Source organism: Aythya marila (genome assembly GCF_965140915.1).
Source record: "Aythya marila genome assembly, chromosome: 4".
Classification (NCBI taxonomy): domain Eukaryota; kingdom Metazoa; phylum Chordata; class Aves; order Anseriformes; family Anatidae; genus Aythya; species Aythya marila.
Window position 1 is genome coordinate 5092234 of NC_139045.1, and position 24905 is coordinate 5117138.

Here is a 24905-nt window from a genome sequence, read left to right on the forward strand (position 1 = left end):
GCCCCCAGCATCCCCTCCCGCACCCCGGGCACCTCAGGATGGCCACATGGCCAGCGCCTTCCTCCAGGCAGTCAGCTCATCCTTCCCTTTAATTCGTGTTGTTTTTAACCCTCCTGTGAGCACAAGCTGGCCTCCCCGTGGGTCAGAACAGGCCGGCTCCTCACACGCAGCTCGGCCTGGCAGGAGGGAGGTGGTGTCATGGCTCCCCGGGAGGATCAGCTGTCACCAGAGAGGAGAGGCCGGGCTTGTTTTTCACCCTTTTATAACCGCACTGAAAGAGCCTTCCCTCACTGTTAAAAACCCTGTTAAAAACACAAAATGTTCTCTCTCCTGTCAGCCGCCAGCTGTTTTTACGCCTCTGAAGAGACAACTGGCCAGAGATCCGATCCTCGGGCTGTGGTGCGAGGTCTGAGGACTGAGCTTTTCTGAGGCACCAAAAGAGACAGAGTTAGCAGTACCACCACCCCTGTTGTTTTCCATCCTTTCCTCCGCACAATCCCGAAAGATATTCCTCAAATCTTATAATTAAATTCAGAAGATTTAAATGCAAACTGTGGGGTGGGGTGGGGAGGAATCAGTAGCGTCAATCTATAAAACCAAGTCTCAAGGTAGCGCACTCAGTCTTGGACCTTTGGAGTGTCACCACATAAATATTTAATACCCTTTTAAAGCAGCTGATTTAACATGTGAAGTAGACTTAACAATTCCTTCTGCTTCAGCCTCCTCTTCCCCAAACACATTTAAATAAACCGATGTCTTTGTGGCCTCTGCAACTGTAATTCCACGTCCCTTGGGGGAGCGAGTTTGAGGTGAAGAATGGAGACCAGGGGCCCTTTGGGGGCTGGGATTAGCTTTAATCTTGAGGTGATTCTTACAATTGTAGGACTCTGTGTTCTGGGGAACGAGGGCTGATGGATCGTTTCTGATGGGACTCTTTATTTTTCCATGAAACACTACCAATGCAAAACAGATTGACCTTGGAGCCCACAGGAGTCAACTTGATGAAGAGCTTAGTTGGAGCTGGAGTGACAATTGGAAGCCAAATGAATCATATCAAGTGTGACCATTACAGGCCTGAAAATGATTCTTAATTAACCACTGATCCTCTGTGGTAGCAAGTTTCCAAAATCTGTGAATCCATAAGGGAGCCAGTGAGAACATACAAGTAGCAATTTACCTAATCTAAGAGCTCGGCTGTGCTGCCTCTTTGGCAATGCTTTATTTTCCTCTTGCTTCGCGCTGTGTTTTAGAGCAGTTCCTTGGGATTTGGCTGGGTTTGGTGACAACACTTAGAGGATGGTATTGCCTAAAGCACCTGACAGGAAATCTGAACTTGTGCAGGTCCTTACCTGAGATGTTTATTGCACCTTTCCCCCCCTGTGTTTCCATTTGAATCACAACACCGTACGCAAGGTATTTATTATTTGGAAAGGGGCATGGGTGGCCTTTTGCTTCAGTACTGGCCATAAAGGTGGTTAATTCCAGGGCACTAAATCCATCATAGTGCTGGCTGCATTAGCTCTGAACTGTAGCTCGCATTTGCAATATTTTGAGGGGAAAGTCATTCATTCTTCTGTACTCTTTAACAGGCATGTCCAGACATCCTCCAGCTCCTGATATCCCTACCTTCTATCCCTTGTCTCCAGGGGGGGTTGGACAGATAACACCACCTCTCGGCTGGTAAGATCTTTTAGCTTCTTTTCAGACAAGGTGCATGTTTGTACCCTCCGCTGTTGTTGAATCAGTCGCAGCATTGACAAAATAAGAATGTCGCTGCAGTAAGAAATGACTATGTTATTTAAGTTTAAAAGATCAAAAAATGTTGATCTTTGAAATGAATTGAATCTGGTTTTTGAACACGTACAGAAATTGAAGTGTGTAGATTTCACTTTGAAGTCTCTATATTTCTTATGGCTCAGATTTGTGGCTCTTGGCATTTGGAAAGATAGCACAAAACAGTTCTCAAGGAATTAAATGTAAATTTTTAATAAACAAAATTGCAATTACTGAGGGGAGGGGAGGTAAGAAAGAACTTTGAAGTGTGTGTGTGGGGGGGGGAAGGCTTGAAACTGCACCAGAATGGAGAACAAACTTTTGCAGCTTTTTACAGTTTCTGTACAGAGAGATGCCTCAGTTACTGGGAGATTTTGCTCTTCTTGCTAACATTAGCACTCGAAGGATCTTTCTCTGCCATTGAAGGTGTCGTCTTCCTTTTGGAGGAAACGTGGTACTTTCAGAACGCAATCAATGTGACAAGGTGCCTCACGTCTGCTAGGGGTGGATAGGTGCTAGCCCCCAGTTCTGCCAGAGCAGGGAGCAAGGAAACTCAGCAACAGTTTCAGTGCTTTAGAAGCTGTGTCTTGACTAATCTGTGCCCACACAATGAGAGATGTAGATTTTTTTCATGTATCTGTGTATGGGAGGAAAACATAATCCAGATGACAACAGGCAGAGAAAGTAGAGCCCAGAAGATGGTGAAATGCTTCACTGCTGGCAAATCTTTCAGGAAGGGCCACATGCCTTTTTGTAGCAAATTATTATCAGATACAAAGCTAAAATATGGAAGCATCTGACTTCCCCCCCATCCCCCCTCATTGCTGCTAGGCTGACTCACCACCTCCACCACCACCAGGCAGTTCCTGGCATTCATTTTCCAGATGTGGTCAATCGTTTCTTTTGAATGGTTTCTCAACGCAGAGGCTGGCGGGGAGGGGACTGGGAAGGAGGCTTAACCGGCATGAGAAAGAGGAGAGATGAGCTGAGATTTTACAAGGTTTGGGAGCGTGTTCGGTGCTGCTCATTGACAACTGGATGTAGCCAGCCTCCTGTGTGGTAGTGCTGCTGAGACTTCCTCCTCCCCCTTTTTTTTTTTGTTCCTCTTCCCTTTGAGCATTACTCGTTGCCAATCATTTACCCCAAGTGTGAAACCCGTATCCTGAACCCTACAAAAGCCACTCTCCCTTTTTCCCCCAGCTCTGAAAAGCTGCTCTGCCCTTCAATAAGTAATTCTTGGAACCAAATTGATGTGTGTGGTGGCCTTGCTGGACTGGTTCAGGTATTTGGGCTGAATTTGCAAAGGTTGAACTTTTAAGTAAAGATGCACTAAGATGTACTTGTGTTGTTGTGGGCTTTTAGGTTGTTGTTTGGTTGTGTTTTTTTTTTTTTTATCAAACAAAATTCGAGTTTCTTAGAAAAGCTGGCCACTCGTTCCACACTGGAGAAGGTACAAATGAAGAGAGCCCTAAGTCTTCACAGACTGAATAAAACTGTTCAAGAGGTTTTCTAGCTTGGTAATTCACGCTGTGGTGTTCTTGCACTGAGCTACAGCGGAATAAAATGCCTCTTTTGTAAGAGCTGGTTAACCAAATCCGATTGCAGTGCATTTATATCTAGGTGAGGGAGTGTGTGTACACGCACGTGTGCTGTACGGGAGGAAGGCTGGTTGTTTTTCTTTCCTCCCCAGTGGAAACCTAGATTTGGGAATCTCTCAAGAGCGAGGGAGGAAGTTCCTAAGTGCTCAAGCATTTGTTAGCTTCGAATACAGCCAAACTCTCGAAAATTTTACCTATTACTATTTTTGTCTCACCCTGAGCTCCCATCAAGTGCTTACAGCTCTAGAGTAACTATTGAATACCGTATCATGTGATTGATGGGTTCCTTTCTTCTGTGACCTCAGGCAAGGTCAGCCTGTATATCCCATCTCGAGTGGATTCAGGCAGCCCTACCCATCCTCACTCTCAGTCGACCCTTCCATGTCCAGGTAGGTGTAGGAGGTGAATGACTGACTGGGGAGTAACTGCTGGCACTAGAGGGCAAGTTGCTCTTCTGCTTGCATCTTGGTCTGCCTTTGCTTGCTTTTCAGTCAGCTAAAACTTTATGCGTACATTTTTATTTAACGTATATGTGCATACACAGTTTGCCTGGATCCCACACTGGTTTCACTCAGCATTTTCTTGGCAGTCTCCGAAGCATCGCAATTAGGAGCAGCGGCAAATTGTCAGCAGCTAATTGATCTGTTTCATCTGAAATGAGTCACTAGTTCCTTCCTCGGTGCAACGGCTCACATGCATACTTTGTTTTTACTTTACACGAGTATGAAACCAGGTGGATTGTCACTCTCGTCTGCGCTCCGTAGTTTTAATTTCCAAGTTGCTGGTAATGAGGCTCGAATCATTTAGGTATCACTCCGTGTAGAAACTTGCTCGCAGGTAGATATTTCACAGCCCCAGGCCACTAATGGCGAGGGATGCCAGCACGGCGTATTCGCACTGGTGTGTGACTCAGGCACTGTCTTTATGTCTAAGTGCAAGCGAGCGATGCTAACTGAGACTTGGCCGTGACACACTCCAGACTCCTCTCCTCTGCTTCTGCACTCTAAAGACAGCTTCTGCATCCTGTGCTTGGTGTACACAAGGTTGCAATGTACCGTTCTTGTTGGTTTTTTTTTTTTTTTTTTTTTTGTGTGTGTGTGTGTGTGATCTGTAGAAGACACATCCTCTTGCACGGGGAATTAAGACAGGCCACTTGCTAAGTGGTAGGTCCTCTTGCCTCTGTTTGCGTGGGTGCCTTTGGGTTATCGCTATCCCTTCGCTTCTTTGCAGGGGAATGACAAGCATGTGCCTGGCAGGGTGACTGGGGAGAGAAGCCGTTCTTTCTGTACAATTAAAATCACCCAGCTGGTTACAGGGCTTCGTGTTTGCTTTATTTTCATGGAGTGGAGGATCAGGCCAAAGGGACTAGGGAATGGAGAAGGAGAGGCTGAATGCAGTTCCTTAACCAGCGCTCATTCAGCAAACCTTTAGCTTGCTGGTGGTGTTGCTGGGGGATTCCACCAGCTCCAAGCAAAGCGTGCAGGTTCTCCTGAGCACCTGGGGCTCAGCACCCCGAAGGCCCCTCACCCTCGAGGATGAGCTGGGTTAGCAGGGTGGGATGGTGGTGTTAGTGGTGCTGTTTTGTTTTCTATTTTCCTTCTCGTACAGATGGAAGGAAGTTTTACTTAGGGCAAGTCTTTCTTTTTTTTAATTCCTTCTTCCAAGACGCAGGAATTTTTCATCGTAATTAGTGTAAGCATTTGAGGGGAGGATAGTGAGCTTAGGTGATGCTAAAATCTTTTCATTTAAGTACCTCGAAAAGTAAGAGACTCCATATAGAGCTCTCAGGGACTTCTTGAAGAGACTTCTTCTTTTATTTTATTTGTTTCTGCATGGCAGTTCCCTCCTTCGCATTGGCTGGTGGTGGATAATTTAAGAATGTTTATATCTTGGTGTGGAAATACAGTTTTTGGTTAAGAAATGTGTATTTCTATTGCTAGTCAGTGCAACAGTACGACCACTAAATGTTTCTCCTGTGCATTGATAAAACTATTTGCCCGAAAGGTAATAAAATAACTTCTTCAAAACCAAAACATTGACCGAGTTTTGTTTTTCTTGAATAAAACCGGCTACAATGCACGAATCTTAGCCAAATATTTTTCATGCACTCTTAAAGAATCGCCTTTCCCTTGCAAGCTCCATGGTATTTGCATTCTTGGGGCGTCCTGCTGCTGTCATATTTGCTTGATGCCTGCCTTCAGTAGGGTTATAGACCTTCCTTTGTGTTTTTTTTTCTTTTAGGTTTTCACATCACATGATTCCTGGTCCTCCAGGCCCTCACACAACTGGAATCCCTCACCCAGCTATTGTAACACCTCAAGTAAAACAAGAACATCCGCACAACGACAGTGAGCTAATGCATGTGTGAGTCTGCCTTCCCGCACCGAGCCCCCTGTCAATAGATGTTTGAGATCTAATGCTGTCTGAAGACATGTCAAGGTCTAAAATGAATGAAAAAAAGAAATACCTCTCGTGACCTCTCTGAATTTTGACCCCTTATGTAACTAAAAAAAGGAGATAAGGGCGACTTTTTAGAAGAGTAATGAAACGTGAAGCCCTTGCTCATTCCAGTCCAGCACTTTTTAGCTATCAGCAGCAATCGTCTCGACTCCGACATAACCATGGACCGGTCTACCCGAGGATGCTGCTTGAGGGTGAACTCATGAGCTTCTGCTGGAAAAAGTCTTAGCTGCAAAACCTACCGGTAGAAAGCAACGTTGCTGCTTAGTGCTTGGAGGCAAGAGGCCCAAGAAAGAAGCAGATGAGGGGCTATCCTCCTGCCTGTAGCAGGGTACTGCAGATAACCATTCAGAAAGAGAATAGGTGAGATAGGGATGAATCTGGAGCAGATCCACAGATCAAATGTTATTTGCTCATCAGCCGGACACCTTGCATTAAGTCAGTTCTCTGAAAAGCTGTGAAAGAGGATGGGGCATAACCACTGAAATTCACGTCCTCGGGAGCTATTTCACTGTAACCACTGATTGGAAATTCTCATTTGGGTGGGGTTTTTTTAGGCTGAAGGTAAATAGATGCTTTTCTTTCCTCCTTCCCCCTTCCCCCACCACGTTTTAGGAAGCCTCAGCACGAACAGAGAAAAGAACAAGAGCCAAAAAGACCTCATATTAAGAAACCTCTGAATGCTTTCATGTTGTACATGAAAGAAATGAGAGCGAACGTTGTAGCAGAGTGTACTCTGAAAGAAAGCGCAGCTATCAACCAGATTCTTGGCAGAAGGGTATGTACAGAAGGGTGTGTGTGTGTGTGTGTGTGTGCTCACGTGTGCTGCTAATTTGTGTGTTTCCCTTTAGTGGGTGTGATGGCTCACTTTCTGCTCGAGGTGCTAACTAATGTGCAACTATCAAATTAGCTATAGAAGATAAAACATGCGACTAAAAATAAAAGCAAGGTCTTGATTTTTTTTTTTTCCTCCTCATCAAACTGGCGTCTGTTCCGTTCACGTCAGCGCCTCAGGCAGGGAATATTCTCATCCACACGTGGAAGGAGCATTCGAATCGCCCTCGCTGTCCTCCCTTAGGCTGGGATCCAGTCAAAGATGAACTCTGGACGTCAACGGAGATGGAACTGAGAAGTGAATACAAGCAGGGTCTGATTGTAAAATCACGTAGACTGGCAGGGATCTGTGGAGGTGGTTCAGCCCAACACCTGCTCAAAGCGGGTCCAGTGACCTCAGCTTGCTCAGGGACCTGTCAAGTTTTGAATACCTCTCAAGGAACCAGCTGAGTATTTGGTGATCCCAGACACATCCCAGAGCCTCTCAATGGCCTTGCTGAGAGTCATTTGGTTCTGTGGCATCGCAGGCATGTTCTTTGCTTTCCATGCTCTCAAAAATTGCAGGAACCCACAGTTACAAACCTCGTGCTCACTGTCAGCATTGTTCTTCCAGGGAATGCAGCAGAGAGATGTACCCGTTTTGAATTTGGTTCCCCCACAAATTAAAAAAGGGATGACATTTGTAGCAAGTGGAGTATGGATTCTTGCAATCCCCTTGCCCAGTGAACCCCATTTTTGACTCCTGGCTAAGTCAGTATGAGGAGGCACTACAGCTCTCTGAAAAAAATGTGCTTTTAAGTGGGAAGTCAGTGCACAACTTTAGCTGCTTCTCGTCTGAAGACCTATTTTACCCCCTCAAACAGTGCAGGAATCTCTTGTTGCTTGTCCCGGTTCCTTTAGCCCTCTTCTTTCTCTCTGATGTTCTTGCTGCTTGCTCTTAAAGGACACCTTGCAGCTTTTCTGTCCTTGCATGCAGGTCTCTGTGATCATGTTTTACATTCTCACCCCCCTCAGTAATTCGTCTTAGTTGCTGAGTACATCAGTCTTGTTTTCTTGACTTGAATGATGGCAGTGGCTCGTTTAACTCCATTTTGCTAATGAATCAGTGCTCTGCTCCATGCTTTTTTCCACTGCTCTGACTTCTATTTCCAAGTAAAAGTACCTCAGGTTCCTCTTTCCTGTGGTACAAACAACGCATGAGTTATCCCATATAATTGCAGGGAGATTAATTATTATCAAACGTTTTGTGTTCAGCCATCCTGGCCACTATTTGCAATGCTCTCTGCCACTTTGGAACAGGAGCCTCTGTTCCCGAGAGCTGACGCTCTGCATGCTGCTGGGCTCTCTGATGCTGCCGCTTAATCCGGAAGCCCAAGGCTGGAAATCCTCTGCTTTAACTAAGGAGAGCTTTTTCCTCTCCTTCCCACCCACCCTTGTGCCTCCGTGGGCTCTAGGTTTAAATCATCGCTTCTTCACACCCAGCAAGCAAGGGTCAAGGCACAAAAACACCTCTCAGGGAAACCTTAGGCAGCCTTAGGGACCTTCCAGGTCTGCAGCAGGGAAGGATGCTAACTTCTAAGAAAAAAAAACTTCTAATCCAGGGCTTTCTCTGCATGGTTTGGAGTCCCGGTTTTGCTCTTTTTAAGCTCAGAGAGTTTTAAATGTGGGCACTGAAGCCAGTGAGAAACGCAAGTCCAGTGTCACTGCCACACAAGGACCAGTTTTGTAACTCTGAGTCCAGGTGACACTAGAAAATGAGGCAGAAAGTGTCAGCTACAGGAAAGCTCTATATAATTTGTAAAAAAATAAAAAATAAAATAAAAATCTAATAATGTTCTGAGTGGAAAAATAACTTTAGATTCTTAGATTTTTTACCTTCATATTTCTGGTGAGGCAGCTGTTCTCCGTCTGTCCTCCTGTTAGCAGCAAATAATGTCTGCAGAGAAATGGGCCGTCCCCTTATCGTATTTTCTTAAGGTTTCTCACTCCATTTGCACTGAACCAGAAATGTTCCACCTGTCACTGAGGCGGCCTGACCCTTCTCGTCCTGCCTCTTGCTGTACTGAAATTTGGCTGCCTCAGTTGCTCATGTGGAATTTTTTTTTTTTTCCACAGTTGTAACTTTGCCTTTATCAGCTTACTTGCTGTTGCAAATGAAAAATGCTCGTTCCTTGGATGCTCGGGACCTTCCAGTCCTGGAACGCGTGCGTGGAAGCCGAGAGCTGCAAACAGGCTGAGAGCCGCTGTGCGCTCGCTAACACATCGAGCTTGTCGAGGCAGACAAGTTCACATCTTCCACCATGTAACAAAACAACGTATTAAATCAAATGTGATTTGACCCGAAAGCCTAGTTCTGTGAATTATTCGTGCATGAGTTTCTCACTGATTTCATGTTTGTGTTTCTAACATCTTCCTTCCTTTTGTCATGGCCCCCCTGTCGCCGTCATCCCTCTCTCCCCCAGTGCACGTGGTCAAACAAGAAGGCACATCTAAAGCCGCAGCAGTGGACCCAATTCTGAATAAAACTCCTTTTCTCTTTCTGGTTCAGGTCTAGTAGCTGTTCCCCCAACTACAGAATTATTAGATACCGAGGTAGATGGTGCCTTTTCATCTCTGCACGTCTTTGGTTTCGTTTGGTGTTTAAAAGAGATAAAGAAAGCAGGAAATTTATCCTTTCTTGGCCACCCAGGTCAGCTCCCGTAATTTGGAAGACTGCAGCGCTGTGGGTTTTGTACCTTAGAAACTTTCTGCAGTTGCCATTTTCTCTCCCTTTGTTACAACAAGAACTCAGAAGGCGGGTGCCTTGGAGCTCGATACGTAGAGGTTGATCTTGGAACAGGAGCCTGAGAGCCCTCCGTGTTGGCACTGCAACCCCGTGTGTAGCTGCTGCTCAAAAGCAAGACAGCAATCCCTTCTGTGGCGGGCAGCTCTCCGCCCTTCAAAGGCAGCACAAACCATTCCGTTTTGTCAGGAGCTGGAGTGCTTCTTTTTAAGCTTTTTTTTTTTTTATGTCATGTTGGGAAAGCTCGGTTCTGTGAGCGGATTATATGGTGAGCCCTGTTTCCATAAATGATTTTTGTCTTGCTCAAGGCACTTGGCAGTTACAGAGCTGACAAATGCCTGAAAGTTGTTTAATAAACACGGGTGCTTGTAACTGCTAATGAATTTCATTTTTGCAATGGAGGACTGAATCAAAGTCACAAAAACACTTGCTCATGTCATCTGTTGCCTAGGTATGAGTTATTTCCAGGTCTAATGCGATGTTTATTTTGTTTGCAGTGGCACGCTCTCTCCCGTGAAGAACAAGCGAAATATTATGAACTAGCTCGTAAAGAAAGGCAGCTACACATGCAGCTTTATCCAGGCTGGTCTGCAAGAGACAACTATGTAAGTCGCTCAGTTGAAGGTTCCTTCACCTAACAGGTTTTTTTTTTTTTCTTTATTTTTTTTTTCGCTTCTAGCTTGTGGAAATACCTGGTAGGAGGGATGGTGAACAAATATACAACATAAGCCTTATATTTGTTTGTACTTCAAACATCCAGAAAATTTAACGTTTCGTTGTTGTTGAGATGCATCTTACGAAGGTCACAGATTTTGAGGGAAAATAAATAGCACAGAAACTTTTTCATAGTCAGTCATCAGCACTGTCTGAAAGCTTATGTCCTACTGCACAGCTGTGAATTTTCCATTATTTCTATTTGATCACCTGCTCTCCAGAAATCTTGTATAGACCTGAGCAAAAAATAAAAGGGGTGCCTCCCTTGCAGGAGAACCTAAAGCCCGGGGTAGTGGTGGAAGCTGAACTTCAGTTGGAGGTAATTCTGGATGCTCCACCCCTGAAATAAAGCCTGCAAAACGTGTACAGATAAACCTTACGATAGATTCTGCTTTTATAGTTTGGCGAGGCTGAGAAATTTAGCTAAGATTTTTTTTTTTACGATGGCTCATATTTTATAATTAAATATCAAACACCATTCCCGTGTTGCACAGCTTGCACTGCACAGCTGTAGTAGCGTGCTCGCTCCGAGCAGTCGGTGTAGCTGTTTGTTAGGTAACGAAGCCCAAAACCTTTCTGTCCCCCGTCAGGTGTAACATTATTTACTGCATTTCGCAGTGTGCATGCCACGTCTGGCTCGCTTTCCCATCTGCATTAGGCTGACCGTGGCATTTCTCGAGTTGTGTCTCGTGGACACTGAGGATTGGGGGGCGCCTGAACGCGGCGTTAACAGAGCCTGCAGAAGCACTCAGCGTTTCCAGCCCAGCACAGCTCCCGTTCAGTTCAAACACATTTTTCTGTTGTAAGCCAGAGTCTCCGAGGGAGATTTTTGGCACGGGAGGTGTTGACACAGAAACCATGTGATCATCTCCGAAGCAAATGCCTTGGTCTTGCTGACATCCGTGCCCGGTTGTGTAAGCACAAATACTACTGGAAGCCCTGGCAGCCTGTTTCAGCCTGTTGCTGCCTGTTTTACACGGCCGTCTTCCCTAGCAGATGGGCTGTCGTGACCTTATGCAGGTGGCTGGCTTTTAAAGTAGCAGGAAAGGTGTCCTTCAGCAGCTTACTTCACCTGTGGGGCACTGCCCGGTGACACTCAGACGTGTTGACTTCGTGAACCTGATGTGTTTTGCCACAGCCTGCTGCCATACAGCACAAGCAGCAGACCTGTGGTTTCCTAAATGCCTCAATAAGATGTTGCCTGCATCAGGTGGCACGTGAGACCTCTCTCTCAGACCTGCTTCCTACTAACATCCTGTGCAGCTCTGACGTGCTCCAGCCCTGTGTTGCACCAGAGGATCCTCCTGAGCGCAGCACTGCTGAGAAGGCGGTCATAGGAGACCACAGGTTATCACTGAAGCCTTTTCAGGTCCAAGTCGTCCTTTTTTTTCCTTCATTTTTGCTAACTTGCCGTCAAAAATGAAACTATGCATTTAGCCAAGAGATTGCTGCAATATTTTGGGGTTGGAAGTGAATTAGAGAGGCCCTGTTTCCTGCAGCTGATCTGACAAAACAGTGGCTTTTAAGAAAATGTACCACTTGGTTTTAATTCTTCTGCTTTGGTTTGCCCCGTTACTCAGGAGTTCAGGAGTTCCAAGAAAATGTTAAGCGTTGTTGTTAAACTGCTGACAATATCTGGGCACTTCTCATTGTGTTTTTTATTACTGACACCCAGAGAAGTCCTTCAGAGGTGTGCGACAGGCATGAGAGCAGTGTTTCCATACTGTGGCGGTGTTGCCAGAAGCTAGTTTCAGCCCAGCTTTTTCCTTCTTTTCTTCCACTTCTGGTACCCACAGGTGGATTTCAGATCAGAGTGTTTCAGCTGAAGCCAGCCAGACTCAGAGAACAACAGAAAGCTCTCCTTGCGTGATTTTTCCGTGTAACCACCTGCAGTAAGGCCACGCCGCTGCAGAGCAGCCTTGCCTGGCTGCCTCCACGCCAGAGCACACCGCCCTGATTTTCCCAGCCCCCTTGAAATCCACTTTCTGCTTTCCCAAACCCGCTGTCCGTCCCAGCCAAAGGGACGCCCCAGCCCTGCAGCTCTGCCCTTCCCGTCTGCGGCCGCAACACGGCAGGGTGCTGGGACGTGGGGCACGCGTTGGTGGCTGCCAGATGTGCTGGGGGGCGCAGGGCAGAGCCAGCGGAGCCACACACCACTTGGCCACAGCTCCTCTCTTCACTGCTAGCTCTCCAGGCACGGCCACGCGGCCTTTGCTCAGCCACGGGTGTTATCAGCACAGTTTTAGCTGGCTGGCTGGCACCCTGGGGCCAAGCCGTGGTTGTCCTAGGTACTTTCAACACCCTGTCTGCTGCTGCCGTAAGTATCCGAATGTGTGAAGGGCTCTTGTAAGAGCCATAAATTCGGATATCAACGTTTGTGTCATCGGGTTATGAAGCTCGAGAAGTCTTCCGGGTGCTCGTGGCTGCAAGCGTTCGCTGAGGAACTGCCAGAAATTGTATTTCAATTTGGATACAAAAATCTGTATTGCTCATGTGCATGGTTCTCCGTAGATGCTGAGGGCAAACCTTGTTAGCACTGAAAGAGTTGGAAGTGGGTTAGAAAGGGCTTTAACTGCTCTGAAAAAGATGTGTTTTTTGTTGTTTTTTTTTCCTAACCTCTTTCTCGGTGTCCAGCTGGCTTTCATTTCAATGTTGTGGGACAGGGAGGGATAAAAGACATTGTGTGTGTGTAATGGGATGGTAAAGTTGCCTGTTTTGCAGGGGAAGAAAAAGAAGAGGAAGAGAGAAAAGTTGCAGGAATCAGCATCAGGTAGGCCATGACCGACTCTTCCTTAGCACTCACTTCAGGTGTGTTTCAGAAACCAGGGCTTGTGCTATTAATTTTCACATGCTGTGCTCTAACAATTTGCTGCTGACTGATGTTTTAAGATACTTCACTTTGAATGCAAGCTTGTAAAAACGCACACAATGCTTGTTTCCTCTCCCTCACCCCTCTCCCTATAACCCTCCTGACCACATCAACATCTTTGGCTGAACTGACGCCTCGCTGCAGTCACTCTCCTGCTTTACCTTTGCTTTTCTTCCCCGCCAGTTGTATCATCCTTAGACTTCATCTCAAGTGCTGTGTGGGACCATTGGACACTGGAAAGTTTACACTGACCTTTTTTTTGTAGCCACTTTAGTTTTTAGCACCGTATTTTACATTTCCATCTACACTAACAGCTGCCAGTAGGCTGGCTAAAAGCATCAGTGAGGTCTCCTCTTTGCCTTTAAAACACATAAAAAGAAACACTGTTTTCCCCAACACGAATGGCTGGTATAAGAACCATAAGGATTAAAACCCAAAACCAAAACCACAAAAAAAATAATAATAAAAAAAAAAATAAATCCATGTAATGCTGTAGCAAACAGACTTATTTGGAATGTGCAAAAACTCTGTAACAGAAATTTGTTAAAGGAAAACAATTTTCTACAGGTACAGGCCCCAGAATGACAGCTGCCTACATCTGAAGCATGGTAAGAACATCTCTAAAGCTTTCCTGATAAAACTGAATTGTAAGCTAAGCTTTCTTATAAATTTTATGCCATAATATGAATTTTAGCAAAAATTGCAGAAGTTTCATACCCCAAAGTGAACGTTGCTTTGACTACTGATGGTTTTTATACCGGCTATCTACTAGGCGTCCACCATTTCACTTCTTAACCTTAATACTTCCAAACTGACCATACCTCACTGACTCGCTGCAAGTCTGCCTGTGAAGCACAAGGACGGGTTTATGTTAAGCAGTGCAAGCCCTCCCAGCCAGCAAAACGCCACAGCTCAGAAAGAGCAGGCTGGAAGCTGGCTTTGGAGCACATTTTATGTGCTGACACTGGCTGGCGGGGTACACTTTATTTAAAAAAATTGTTTATTCACCTGTGTACTAACAAACCATCTGCTGAGAGAACGGGACTGTATTTCAGCTGTATCAGAGTTGTTCCCCTCGGCTGTACGGTGGTGTGTTGTGTGGGGTTTTCTTTGTTGCAGTTCCAGCCTGTGTTTTCTCTCTCCACACCACCTCCAGGAGGTGGACCCGCACCGGCTATTGCACACACCCAGCAGCACCACCCCGCCGGGCTGTCAGATCCTCCCTTCTCACTGCTTTCTCCCCTCTTTCCCTGACTCGTTCAGCCACACGAGCCCCTTGGCACTCGGTAGGCAGCGAAGCGACCTCCTCTGGGCTGTCCCCTCTGCTCCGACTTGCAGCTGGAGGGAGCCAGGTGGAGTTTGTTCCCTGTGTCAGCCGGCCAGCACGGCCCAGGCCTCTCCTCTACCTAAACCAGCAGGCCAGTGAGGCTGAACTTGCCTAGGTTTAAGAGTTTGCTGTTTTGGTTCGCTTTTGTAAAGCTGAAAAGAAGGGAAAAGGCAAAATGCACGCGGACAGCCTTGCTCGTTGCGATATGCCAGGCTCGTGCTGGTTTGGGGTGTGGATTGCAGCATTTGGGTTCTGTAGGCCACACAACAAATGTAGCTGTGAAGCGTGCCTCCAGCGACTGCCCCAGGTGTTATACCTATAAAGCAACAGAAAAGGGCAAGTGCTTTAACCTTGACTTTTCTAATTGATACTTCGCTGCCCAGGCCCACGATTGCTGTGAGTGCTTTTCCCTTTGATGTTAACACAGCACCAGCAAACAACGCACGGCTGATACAGGAGCTACACGCTTTAACATTGTGCTCTGGCATATCTTTTGGCATATCTAAGTTAGTGCACAGAACTTAATTAGGAATGGGGTACGATTAGGGTTCATGTGACAGTTAAAAGCTGGGGAATGTTTGGTCTCCTGGATGCGTTACACCCCGAGGATGGCTGCCTTGCCTACACCCCGGTGCTTTTGTTGGAGTTTCTGTTTGCATTTCCCATAGCAGAGAATCAGTAGAAATAGAAGATGATGAAGCTGTGGGTTTTCTCTTCTACCTCTACATCCTTTCTGCCCTTCTCTTAAGGCCCATAATGGTGTGGAAACTGTTGTAATATCCTCGTCTCTGTCCTCGTACAATTTATACCACGAAGGGTGAGAAAGGGAGGCATCGCCTTCCTCTGAAGGGGAAGTGTGCTGCTGGCTCCACGTGGGCACGCGTCGGCAGCTTCACCGGGCGCTGCGTGCCGAGTGAGTGCTCTCCTCTGAGCCGTACAGATGTGCCCTAGCTGGAAGTAAAGGCACGGGATGATTTAGGGAACCCGAATCAGCCAGACTTCAAAGTAAACTTCTGAAGGTTAAGACTCCTGCCCTTTGCAAGCCTACTCCAAGGAATGTTTTGCCCACGAGCGGAATATTTTAGCAGGCCCGCAGCAGAGCTGTTGCAGTCTTTACTGGATGGAGATGACAAGTTTGGGAATGCCTTTCGGTGAGCTCGTGAAGACAGGAAAACACTGGCTTCCCTGCTCGCATGGCTGGTGCGAGGCAGAGGGGGAAGGAGGGTGGGAGGTCTGGGAAGGAGACAGGCATTCTGTTATCTGAGAGGAATCAGAAACGAGTAGGTGGCAAGACCAAAGAAAGAATCTCGAGATCAGCACAAAGGCGATCAGCCAGGGCTGTAATTAGGGTGATGTAAGTGAGAAGGATGAAATGGTGGGAGGGTTGCGTGGTGGGATGTTCAGAGGAAAGTAACGGAAGAGATATGGAGACATGCAAACAGAAATGATTTAAGAGACTGTGAAAGTGTTTTTTTTTTTTTTCTTTCTCCACGAACACTTCAGAACATTACTGATCTTTAAGACAGACTTCTGGCCAGGTTCTTGGCTTGCTCTTCATTTGAGCGGTGAACTCAAGATGGTAGCATGAAGGTGCTCCTCTTCCCAGCGCTGTACACACCAGGACGCTCCTCATGGCTTCCCTGCTTAGGATGTAGCTGAGCTCCTCTAAGCCCTCCAGCCTGCTGAGCTGCCAATTTGTAAAAACACTTTAATATTAGAGAGTTTTAGGAATGCTGTGACCCGGTACTCCAGTCCTTGATAAATTACCCGGGGATACTCGTGAAGAGCTGCAGAACAGCCTCCAGGTGGGATTTTGTCTTTGGTTCCTATGGCCCAACACCGTGCTTCAATTAGCTCCCATTTGCTGAAGAAGTAACTCCTGTTTGTTACCCTCTCCTTTGAAATCAACTGAGAGCGGTGCAAGACCAGATAATGCTAAAAAATGGGTTTGGAGAAAGCCAGGAGGAAGGGGAAATGAGGAGAGCTAAGATCAAGGACAACGCAAAGACTGCCTGTTGAATACCTTTCAGAAAGACTTCTTCCAGAAGATTTCTAAATGGGAGCAGTCCTATGACCGAAGTGGTGATTACTAATTTCCTACCCAATTTGACTTCTGGGAGGAAAAACCAATATTTTAGCATCTCACGGGTATTTTTAAATCATTGAGGTAGTAGAAGGGTGCTACCAAAAGTGCCCCGATCATTCCGCAACACGGAAATGGTTAACTTTTTGTGCCTTGCTATGTGTGGCAATTGCAAAAGGCACATCGTTTGACATATGGCAGGAAGCAATTGGGAAGTCCTCACAAGCTACATAATTTAACATTGTGTTTTGGCATGTCTTCAAGGGCTGAAAAGAGTGATAGAGAAGTGTTATAGACATTTGAAAACCTGTGAGAAGTGAATTTGTGGCTTGCAAAAACTCCGTGACAATTAGCATCCAGATTAGCAAAGTTTTCAAAAATAAGGAAACTTGCCTAATACTGATTTACAATCAGAAGCACTTAAAGGGATCACATTAAGACTGCTTAACTTTAAGCAAGGAATAATCTGTAATGTTTCAAAACCCCTAGATGGAAATTCGGCGACGAAGAAACTTTGGATAGCGCTGCAACAAGAAATCTCTGCCTGGATTATCTTCTGCTCATTACTTAGACAGAAAATGGAGTTAGGCTGTGAAAGCAGAATATGAAGTGGGTGGCAAAGAACCAGCTGATGACCACGCTCATAGCTGACCCTGGCTTTCTGGCCAGTGTCCTAGAAAGGAGATGCAAAGGGGATGACGGTGGTGTAGGGACGTGTCCTGACTGAAGAGAAATGCTTCCTCTGTGCCCCCTGTCTCCCCGTTCCCTCTCCTGCCTGAGTAAAAAATGAAGTAAAAAAATGAGGAGCATTTGATGGATTGAAGTATTTCTGTGATCCAAATAGTCACTGACTTCGGTTAGCCTCAACCTTTTTCAGGCAGGCACAGGAACTCGCAACGAGGAGGGGTGTAGCCCTCACGCAGACCCCCTCCTGCAGCCAGCCCTAACCCAACGCCGAGCCTTCGGGGCAGAAGATGGGAAAGCTGCATCCTGTCAGGCTCTCCGACAGCAAGGAAAACATCAAAGGAGCAAACGTGAAGGGAAGCCAGCTCCTGTTTAGGCGGCAGGTACAGAAGGGCACTGACACCTGCTGGGAGAGATGCAGCAGAGCATGTGGAGAGCCCCATTTCCCTGTTCCAGCCCTCGAACTGAGGGTGGGAAGGAGGCACGGAAGCAATTTTGGGTGCAGTCAGCGACTACGGGAGGCGTAAGGGCAAGGCAAGGTAGGCGCCGAGCACAGGTTTGCTAAATAAGAAGCAGAAAGCTCTGAGCCAGGCAGTCAGCGTGGGCACGGGAGGGACAAAACAAGGAGACTCTGCCAGGGTTTACAAAATGTTGGGTTTTGCAACCAAAGTCTTTGAGAAGATCAGCAACGAAGGCAGCACTTCCAGACTTCAGTGGCAAAGGACAAAAGTTGGTAACTCGGCAGGAGGACACCTGCAACCTGTGGTGCTTGAGCTGCAGATGCTGCTGCAGAAATTAAAAGCGGCGTCGGATCCCTTCTAAGGTGTTAGCAGCAGGAGGCTTGGGCCAGAGAGAAGGAGCAGCATTGTTCTACCACCCTTCCTGTGGGACAGGGTGGGGACAGGGAGGAGGCTGCCAGGGCACCATTCTCTTCTGGCTGAGGGCTGTGTGTGTCGGTGGATTTAGTAAACTTAGCACCAGACTGGGGACTTGAAGGTCATGAGGAAACCGTGGAAACAAACGGATTCAGAAGGAAAACCGTGAGACTTCGGAGTGCGGTTTCACTCCAAACTGGAACGAAACCGGAGCGTTTCAGCGCCCATCTCATGTCTGCGTCGTGTTTTCTTTTTGTAGTGGCAAAAAGTTCAAAGGGGGAGACCGACGTGTGGTTGTGGCATTGTCACAAGTCCTCCCACTTGTTTGTGGAGCCCAAGCTTGGGTGAAGTCTGTCCTCTAAGGCCAACAGCGTTGCGTGTCAAGGCAGTTCTGCCACAGCTCGCCCAGCAAACTAGCACTGTTTAGTTTCAGGGGTTGTGACTGAATTTAAGAGGTCTTCTGGCACATGAGTGCAAAGCCAGCCACCCTGACGACAAAACCAAAAACCAAAACCAAGCCTAAACCAACGACTCGCTGGTTCTGATGTTGCACAAGTCACTGCAGGTAGAGCCAATCTTCTACAACACCAGCTTTAAGCCCAAATTGCATCAAACACACGCGGTGTGTGTGAGCTCGGCGGTGCTTTCTGCGCACAGCTCCCACACTGCCAGTGCTGCTCGATGGGTGCACGACGGTAGGAAAGGTGGGAGAGCTCTCGGACACGCTCTGCTTACACCTCTCACCCTCGGGTGCAGAAAATCACTCATTTCCATGACTCTACCCATGTATTAGCAGATGGAAACATTCAGCCCGTCTTTCCAAGCGCAGGAAAAACTCTAGCTTTTGTTTAATTGTGGCAGAAAAGGTGATCTACAAAGAAAACTTCACGTATGTTACTTCTTTTCGAAAATTTCCACTTACTCCTTTGCCAGTCCCTCACATCTTTTGTGTTACCGGAGGTTAAAACTGCAGCAGCAATTCCGGTGCCCCCAGGAACAGCCAGATCCCTCTGCCAATCTCTCAGTCTATCAAACAAGCAGGGCGTGGAGTTTTGTTGTTGTTTTTAAATTAAAAAAAAAAAATAAAGTAAGTCACAGGCATGGAGTCCTGGCTAAACGTCTGTCCCCTTCCTTAGTGCTTTAACACTTACGATTTTGTCATTACTTTCAAGAGGAATGGGGCATGAGGGGTTCATTGAATTATTTCAGAAAGCAGAGAGACTTCATCTTGGTCTTCCCAGTATTTACTGTAGGCACTAAAGGGGCACAAGCCGATTTTTTCTTCCCCTGCAGATCACTCTTAGCACATTTTTCTCCTTTAAGAAGCTGCTGGAGATCGCTGTCTAGAGGTAATCTGGTTTTTATTACAAACACGGAGCCTCCCCCACCCCCCAACAGGAAAAACATGTCGTGGGCCTTCCAGCCTTCCAGATCTCGGCGCGGGGCACGAGGCTCACGCTGCCCACCCCGGGGGCTTTTGATAAGAGCCACACCTGCTTTGGCACCGCCGGCTGGCACTCGGCAAAGTGGGAGCCCGAAAACACCGGGGCGTTCCCAGCGCGGCTCCCGGCCTGCCCTGGCTCCCTGCAGGAGGGTGGCGATGGTGTTAGCAGCTCCTCACCTCCCTGCACCCAACCCCTGTGTTTGTGTTTGCCCAGCACGATCCCGATCCCGGGATCTGCTTTGGGCTCACCCCACACGCCGTGGCCCAGCTGGGCAGGAAGAGGAGCAGACGGCAGCGCCGGCATCGCCCCGCTCGGCCTTCAGCCCCGCTGCTAAAGAGCCTCTGAGCGCCCAGAGGGAGCCTCGCTGGTAAATCATCGCCTGGTTTTGCGTCCTCACCTTTCCAGAGCGTTGGCTGAATGCTGGAAAAAGGTCGATCGTGTTCGTTTGGGACTTCAAAAGAGAAAGGACAGCTTCTGCCGTCGGGTCGCTGAGTTGGCCCCGTTGTTTAAAGCGCTGGATTCAAACCCAGGGCTGGAGACCGGTGCCTTTTTGTCAATTTATTATTTTATTTTAAATACACGTAACTGCTGTCATCTTGTATCTTTATACAACTGCGTAAATATAAACAACCTGAGGTGAGGGAAGGTGTAGACAAAAAGCGCCTGGCTTACATTTTTAACTTTCTCTTGCCTTCTGTGAAGAGTCAGAGATTCCCTTTCCCCTGTCCTTACTCCCAGACCCTCAGCCTTCCTCCGTGACCTCTCCTGATCAGCGTGACGTGGACGAGGCTGCCTAATCCCCTCTCCCTTGTTGGAGCAGGACGGAGATGAGCCGAGGGCTCCAGGAGAAGCACAGGGAGCACGAGGCGCTCGCAGACCCACCCTCCGGTCTGTCTCCTTCCCAAGAGCGGGGAGGAATTTTGATCTCCCTCCAGTGCCCTTGTCCTCAGCCCAGGCTTTTTCAAAGGCTTCATATTTATGGTGGAGATTCCTAAAGTGCAGTTTTACCATTTCATGAGTAACGCTTGCCTTGTTACTCCGACTTATTGTTGAATTTTATTTCTGTTCCTTACTCGAGGTAGTTTTTTTTCCCTTTTTTTTTTTTTTTCCCTTTCCTCCTGCAGTCAGATGCACGCTGCAAATGGCACAGACAGTGCCTCCTATTGTGGCTCAGGCTCAAGACTTCACATATGTAAAATGTGACTTGCAGCACTTTCTTTGAAGCCTAACCACAGCCAGGGAGCTGTAATTGCAGTCTTTGATTGCGCCGACTTCACTTGTGGATTGGGCTTTGCTAGGGCATGCCTTGCTTGGCCAGACTTCAGCTACAGCCCCCCAGTGAAGCCTTAGATGTGGGAAGTCTTCAGTCTCCTTCGCTCATGCCTGTGGTTTCTTGAAAAGAATCCTGAGTTGACCTGTTTTATATCTGTAAGGCAACACGACCGTCAGCCTTATTTTTTTAGGTATTATTTGGTTTATCAGCAGCGGGAGCAAGTCGTGCGGCTGGGGAAAGGCTGGGTTCTAGGTGCTGGTTTTGGGACGGCCACCGTGTCGTTTTCTGTGCTGCACTGTCCTCTTAGAAAAAAAAATATATAATATATATGGGGGGGGCTTTGCTGTGCCCGACCCCTCGCAGAATTAGAGCAGAATCTGCAGCCTCGCTATCGGGGAGAGCTTGTGGAGAGCAGGCAGCTGCTGCGAGCGCTGCTCTGGCCCCTGTCCGAAAAAGCTGAGGGCCAGAGCAAGGCCGCGGTGGTTATTTTAACCTCCTGACTTCAAAGGCAGCTCGCTGGTAGGGGAAGGGGGGAGGAGGCAGGGAACCATCTCAACAGAAGAGCATTTCATTTCCTTGGGTGCAGGAGACATTCCTGGCTGCTAATGGGGAGTAGCTCTGAATCACGGCGCTTGTATCGGGCGGCTGTGAACTACTGGCCTGGCGCCTCAAGGCCATTCCTCAACAGGAAGCTGAATGTTTTCATGTAAGACTGAGAGGAAAACCTTCCCAGGAAGAGCAACCTGGACCAAAGCTTTGAAAAGCCAGGATGAAAAGGCACAAAATAAATATAAAGCTGCAGGGTGCTCTCCCCAGTGTTCCTCTGCTGTTTGCTTGGCCTCCCTTTTCGTGCTCCTTGGAAAGGTAGAGCCCTTCGTGGCGCTTTGATCCGCATGTGTTACGGAGCACTGGGCTTTTTTTTTTTTTTTTCCCCCAAAAAAAAAAGAAGCAGGAAGCGAAGAAGGCTTTTTTTAGTCGGGACTTGGGCTGGTTTTATGAGGAAATAGGAACTGAATTAGTCAATACAGACCACCTCTGTTGAAACCGCTGGGTTTCCAGTGGATTTTCAGCTGCGAGGCCGCAGTGGCTTTAAATGTCCTTTTGTGGCTACGGGCAGCAGGTGAAAATCATTTGTGATGTGCCAGGGGACGGTGGTGGCTGGGGCAGGGAGCGTGTCCTCGGAGCTGAAGCCCTGCAGCACGCTCCTGCAAGCCTCAGCACCCTCAGCTTTCCCTAACACGGCCATGGAGGCGGCCCCTGCTGAGGAGTCGGCACGGTTGGGAGCAGTGTGGGTGCTCAGATCTCGTGCTCACCAAAAGCAAGCGGTCCCAAATCAGTCTCGGGGGCTTTCTGCCTTGTGTACACCAGCCCCTGCAACCCCTGTGCAGCACGGGGTGCAGGGCTTACACTGAAGCTGCAGGGGATGGGGGCAGGGGATGGGACTCGGTTACAAGTGGCCCTTGTTTAAGCACTGCAGCTGTAATACTCACTGGTTATTTCTGCTCGTGGCTTGTACAGGCTCAAGCAGTCCACCTACTACAACCATCCTAACAGGATGCACGCAGTTGGGAAATTCTGGTAACAGGAGTTTGAGTTATGGTCTAAACAAGGCGACTTCTTCAGAAACTTGTCCTGTCTTGCTTTGCAGGATTCAAAGTGTCAACAGTGTAGCTGTGTCTAACAGTTTGTGTTTCTTCTGGTGAACAGTTCTCTCACCTTCACCACCAAATTGCATTCACCTGCTGATTGCGCTCATTCCTCCAAGCTCTGCTCCTCGAAGCCTCTCTCTGCTCGTTGGGCAGTTGAGCACTACCTGGAGGTCAGCGTAGGGTTTTGGGGCTTCCACTAATCCTGAGCCCAGCACTGGAGACCACCAGATTCCTCTGCCCAGCTGCTCGCAGAAGACAGCATTTCTGTGTTTCCACAGTGCTGAGCTGGAGGTTTAATTGACCTTAACAGCTGCAGTGAAAAAGCCCGAGGATGTCTCATTTTGTAGCAGGTATATGGGTGAAATGCTGTAGATAGACAACTTAAATCCACTACGAAAAGGAATTACTTCTGTAATATACCGAAGGTCTAAGTAGCTTTAAAAGCACTTTTTAGTTGTTGTGGACATCTGTTTACAATCCAAAGCACTCCAGTGTGAAACAAAGCCATGAATATTCTTGCAAACCTCAGGTGAGAGCAAATAACGATGCACCACACTTAACTCAGCCATTGCAAGCCCGTGTTCCACTCCCTGCTGTCAGAGTTACAGGGACCCATCACCACGTGTTTCCCAGAGGACAGCTTCTTTGAATGGCTTAATTTAAAAAGAAAAAGAAAAAAACCACACAGGTTTCAAATCATCTTTATCTCTGTCTCTCTCCCGTCCCTGTAGGTGGGAAAAGAAACGCTTTCTCAACTTGCAAAGCAAAGGCGGCGACACCAGGACCCCTGCTGGAGATGGAAGCTTGTTAAACCCTAGGTGTGTCCTTCATCCACACAGACCACCCCCAAGGAGTCTGTCTAGGATGTCATTCACCCTGATGTCACTGCTAGAGACACTGAATCATAAAGACAATCACTGCCAAAATCCTTCACTATCACAAGGTCCAGCCCCGATAGAAATAGAGCAAGCGAGCTCCTGGGTCAAGCAGAGCAGCTTTTGTCTCCACTCCACCTCTGCCTTGCACTCTTAAGCCCTCGTCTCATCCGTGTCCATGTCGAGTCAGCAAACAAAGTCGCATGGCTGTCTGCCTGCTTCAGCCAACAGGGTCACCTAGACCACAGCTGCCCCATACAGCACGTCGAGGAACGGAGTCTGCCTGGACCAGGACGACACGCTCAAAACTTCTTTTTATTTAATGGTGCGACAGGATCAATTTCGGTTTTAGCTTTTTTAAGAAACTTGAATGCTTTTGTATTTTAACTTTTAGTTTGTAATTTCCTTGGTGTATATTTTACTAGGTATGAGCTTTTAAACAAGTGTCAAAAATCTGAACTACTTTTTAAATAAAAGGGTTTTTTCTTTTTTGTTTTTTCTTTTTTTTTTTTTTTTTTTTTTCCTGCCAGAGGAAAAGCCTGTATGGAAAAAAAAAGGTGGCTTTTTTGTTAAACTATTTGTAACAAATAGTGGCCTCTCAGTCTATATAGTACGGTGTCATATAGAACTAAATAAATGTAACAACAGTCAGCTGGTCAGTAGACACGTCAGTCTTGCATCACCTACTCTGTCAACATAAGCAATACATCCAGCAAATCTGACTGCAGTGAGTTCTCCTTCTCACCCATTCCCCTTCTCCTTGTAAAAAGCCCAGCACTTGAATTATTACTTCAATTGTTCTGTATTTGTATCTGTTTTTGTTAGCCTGTTAGTGGGATTTTATGCCAGTTGTTGAAATGAGCATTGATGTACCCATTTTTTAAAATAGTAAGGCACAGCCTTTGCCAAAAATACTGTCAACCAATTTTATTTTTTTTTTTTGTCATTCCAGTTTGAGTTAATGTGCTGAGCATTTGTTTTTTAATAAAAGCTTTGTAATAAAACTAAAGTCAATTGTCTCGCTTCAGAAAAAAAAAAATAAAAACTACTCACACTTGAGGGAGCTGAATCCCTAGAAAGTAGCTGCGAGCCCCCAAAGGTGCAGGCACCTCGAAGGCTGCAGGCTTTTGGCTGAGGGGCCCCTTGGAGGAAACGCAGTGCGTTTGGCTGCTTGCTCACCTGAAGCCGAGTCAATTTGGAAGACGTGGAACTTTTTTCTTCCTAAAGGGAGCAGAAATCTTTTGTTTTCATCCCAGGAGAGAGGAATCAGCAGGCCCAGTGCTCCCTTACGCTTCTCAGATAGAACTGGCCCAGCTGGGAGCAGCAGGCGCTGTGGCTGCTCCCTCTATGTTCAGTTTCCTACTAAAATCGCATGGGTTTTAAGCCCATGATTGATTCCCTTCCTTCTGGATGCCATCCATGCCCACATAAGGAGCAGGAGCCTCCACTTGCATTTCTTATGGCCCTATAAATTCTCCAGCAATCAGGGACTGGAGCCAGCTGCACGATCAGCTGCTGAGGGCCCGGTTTCACGCTGCCAGACCCAGAGCAGCAGCAGCACAGCCTGCCTGCTGCTGGTGATGCCCGCGAGGCAAGCAGCTCCTCTGCACTCTCCAAACCCGAAAGCACAAGCGTCTGAGTCTGTCCCAGCCCCAAACCCTACC

At 47.3% G+C, this 24905-nt stretch overlaps 1 protein-coding gene across 4 annotated transcripts in view; it reads left to right on the forward strand.

Moving 5' to 3' along the window:
- The window catches only part of LEF1 (lymphoid enhancer binding factor 1), a 56936-nt gene extending 32696 nt beyond the window's left edge, over positions 1-24240 (forward strand). Inside the window, exons 5-12 of one of the 4 annotated variants that reach the window (XM_082760221.1) lie at positions 1590-1680; positions 3677-3760; positions 5613-5735; positions 6447-6609; positions 9945-10052; positions 12883-12931; positions 13598-13638; positions 23098-24240. In XM_082760221.1, coding sequence (XP_082616347.1) covers positions 1590-1680; positions 3677-3760; positions 5613-5735; positions 6447-6609; positions 9945-10052; positions 12883-12931; positions 13598-13632 — 653 coding nt within the window. In that variant the 3' untranslated portion in view covers positions 13633-13638; positions 23098-24240. The remainder of the gene's footprint in view (positions 1-1589; positions 1681-3676; positions 3761-5612; positions 5736-6446; positions 6610-9944; positions 10053-12882; positions 12932-13597; positions 13639-23097) is intronic. The other 3 variants (XM_082760220.1, XM_082760223.1, XM_082760222.1) reach the window with 3 other exon arrangements.
- Positions 24241-24905: the final 665 nt, after the last annotated feature.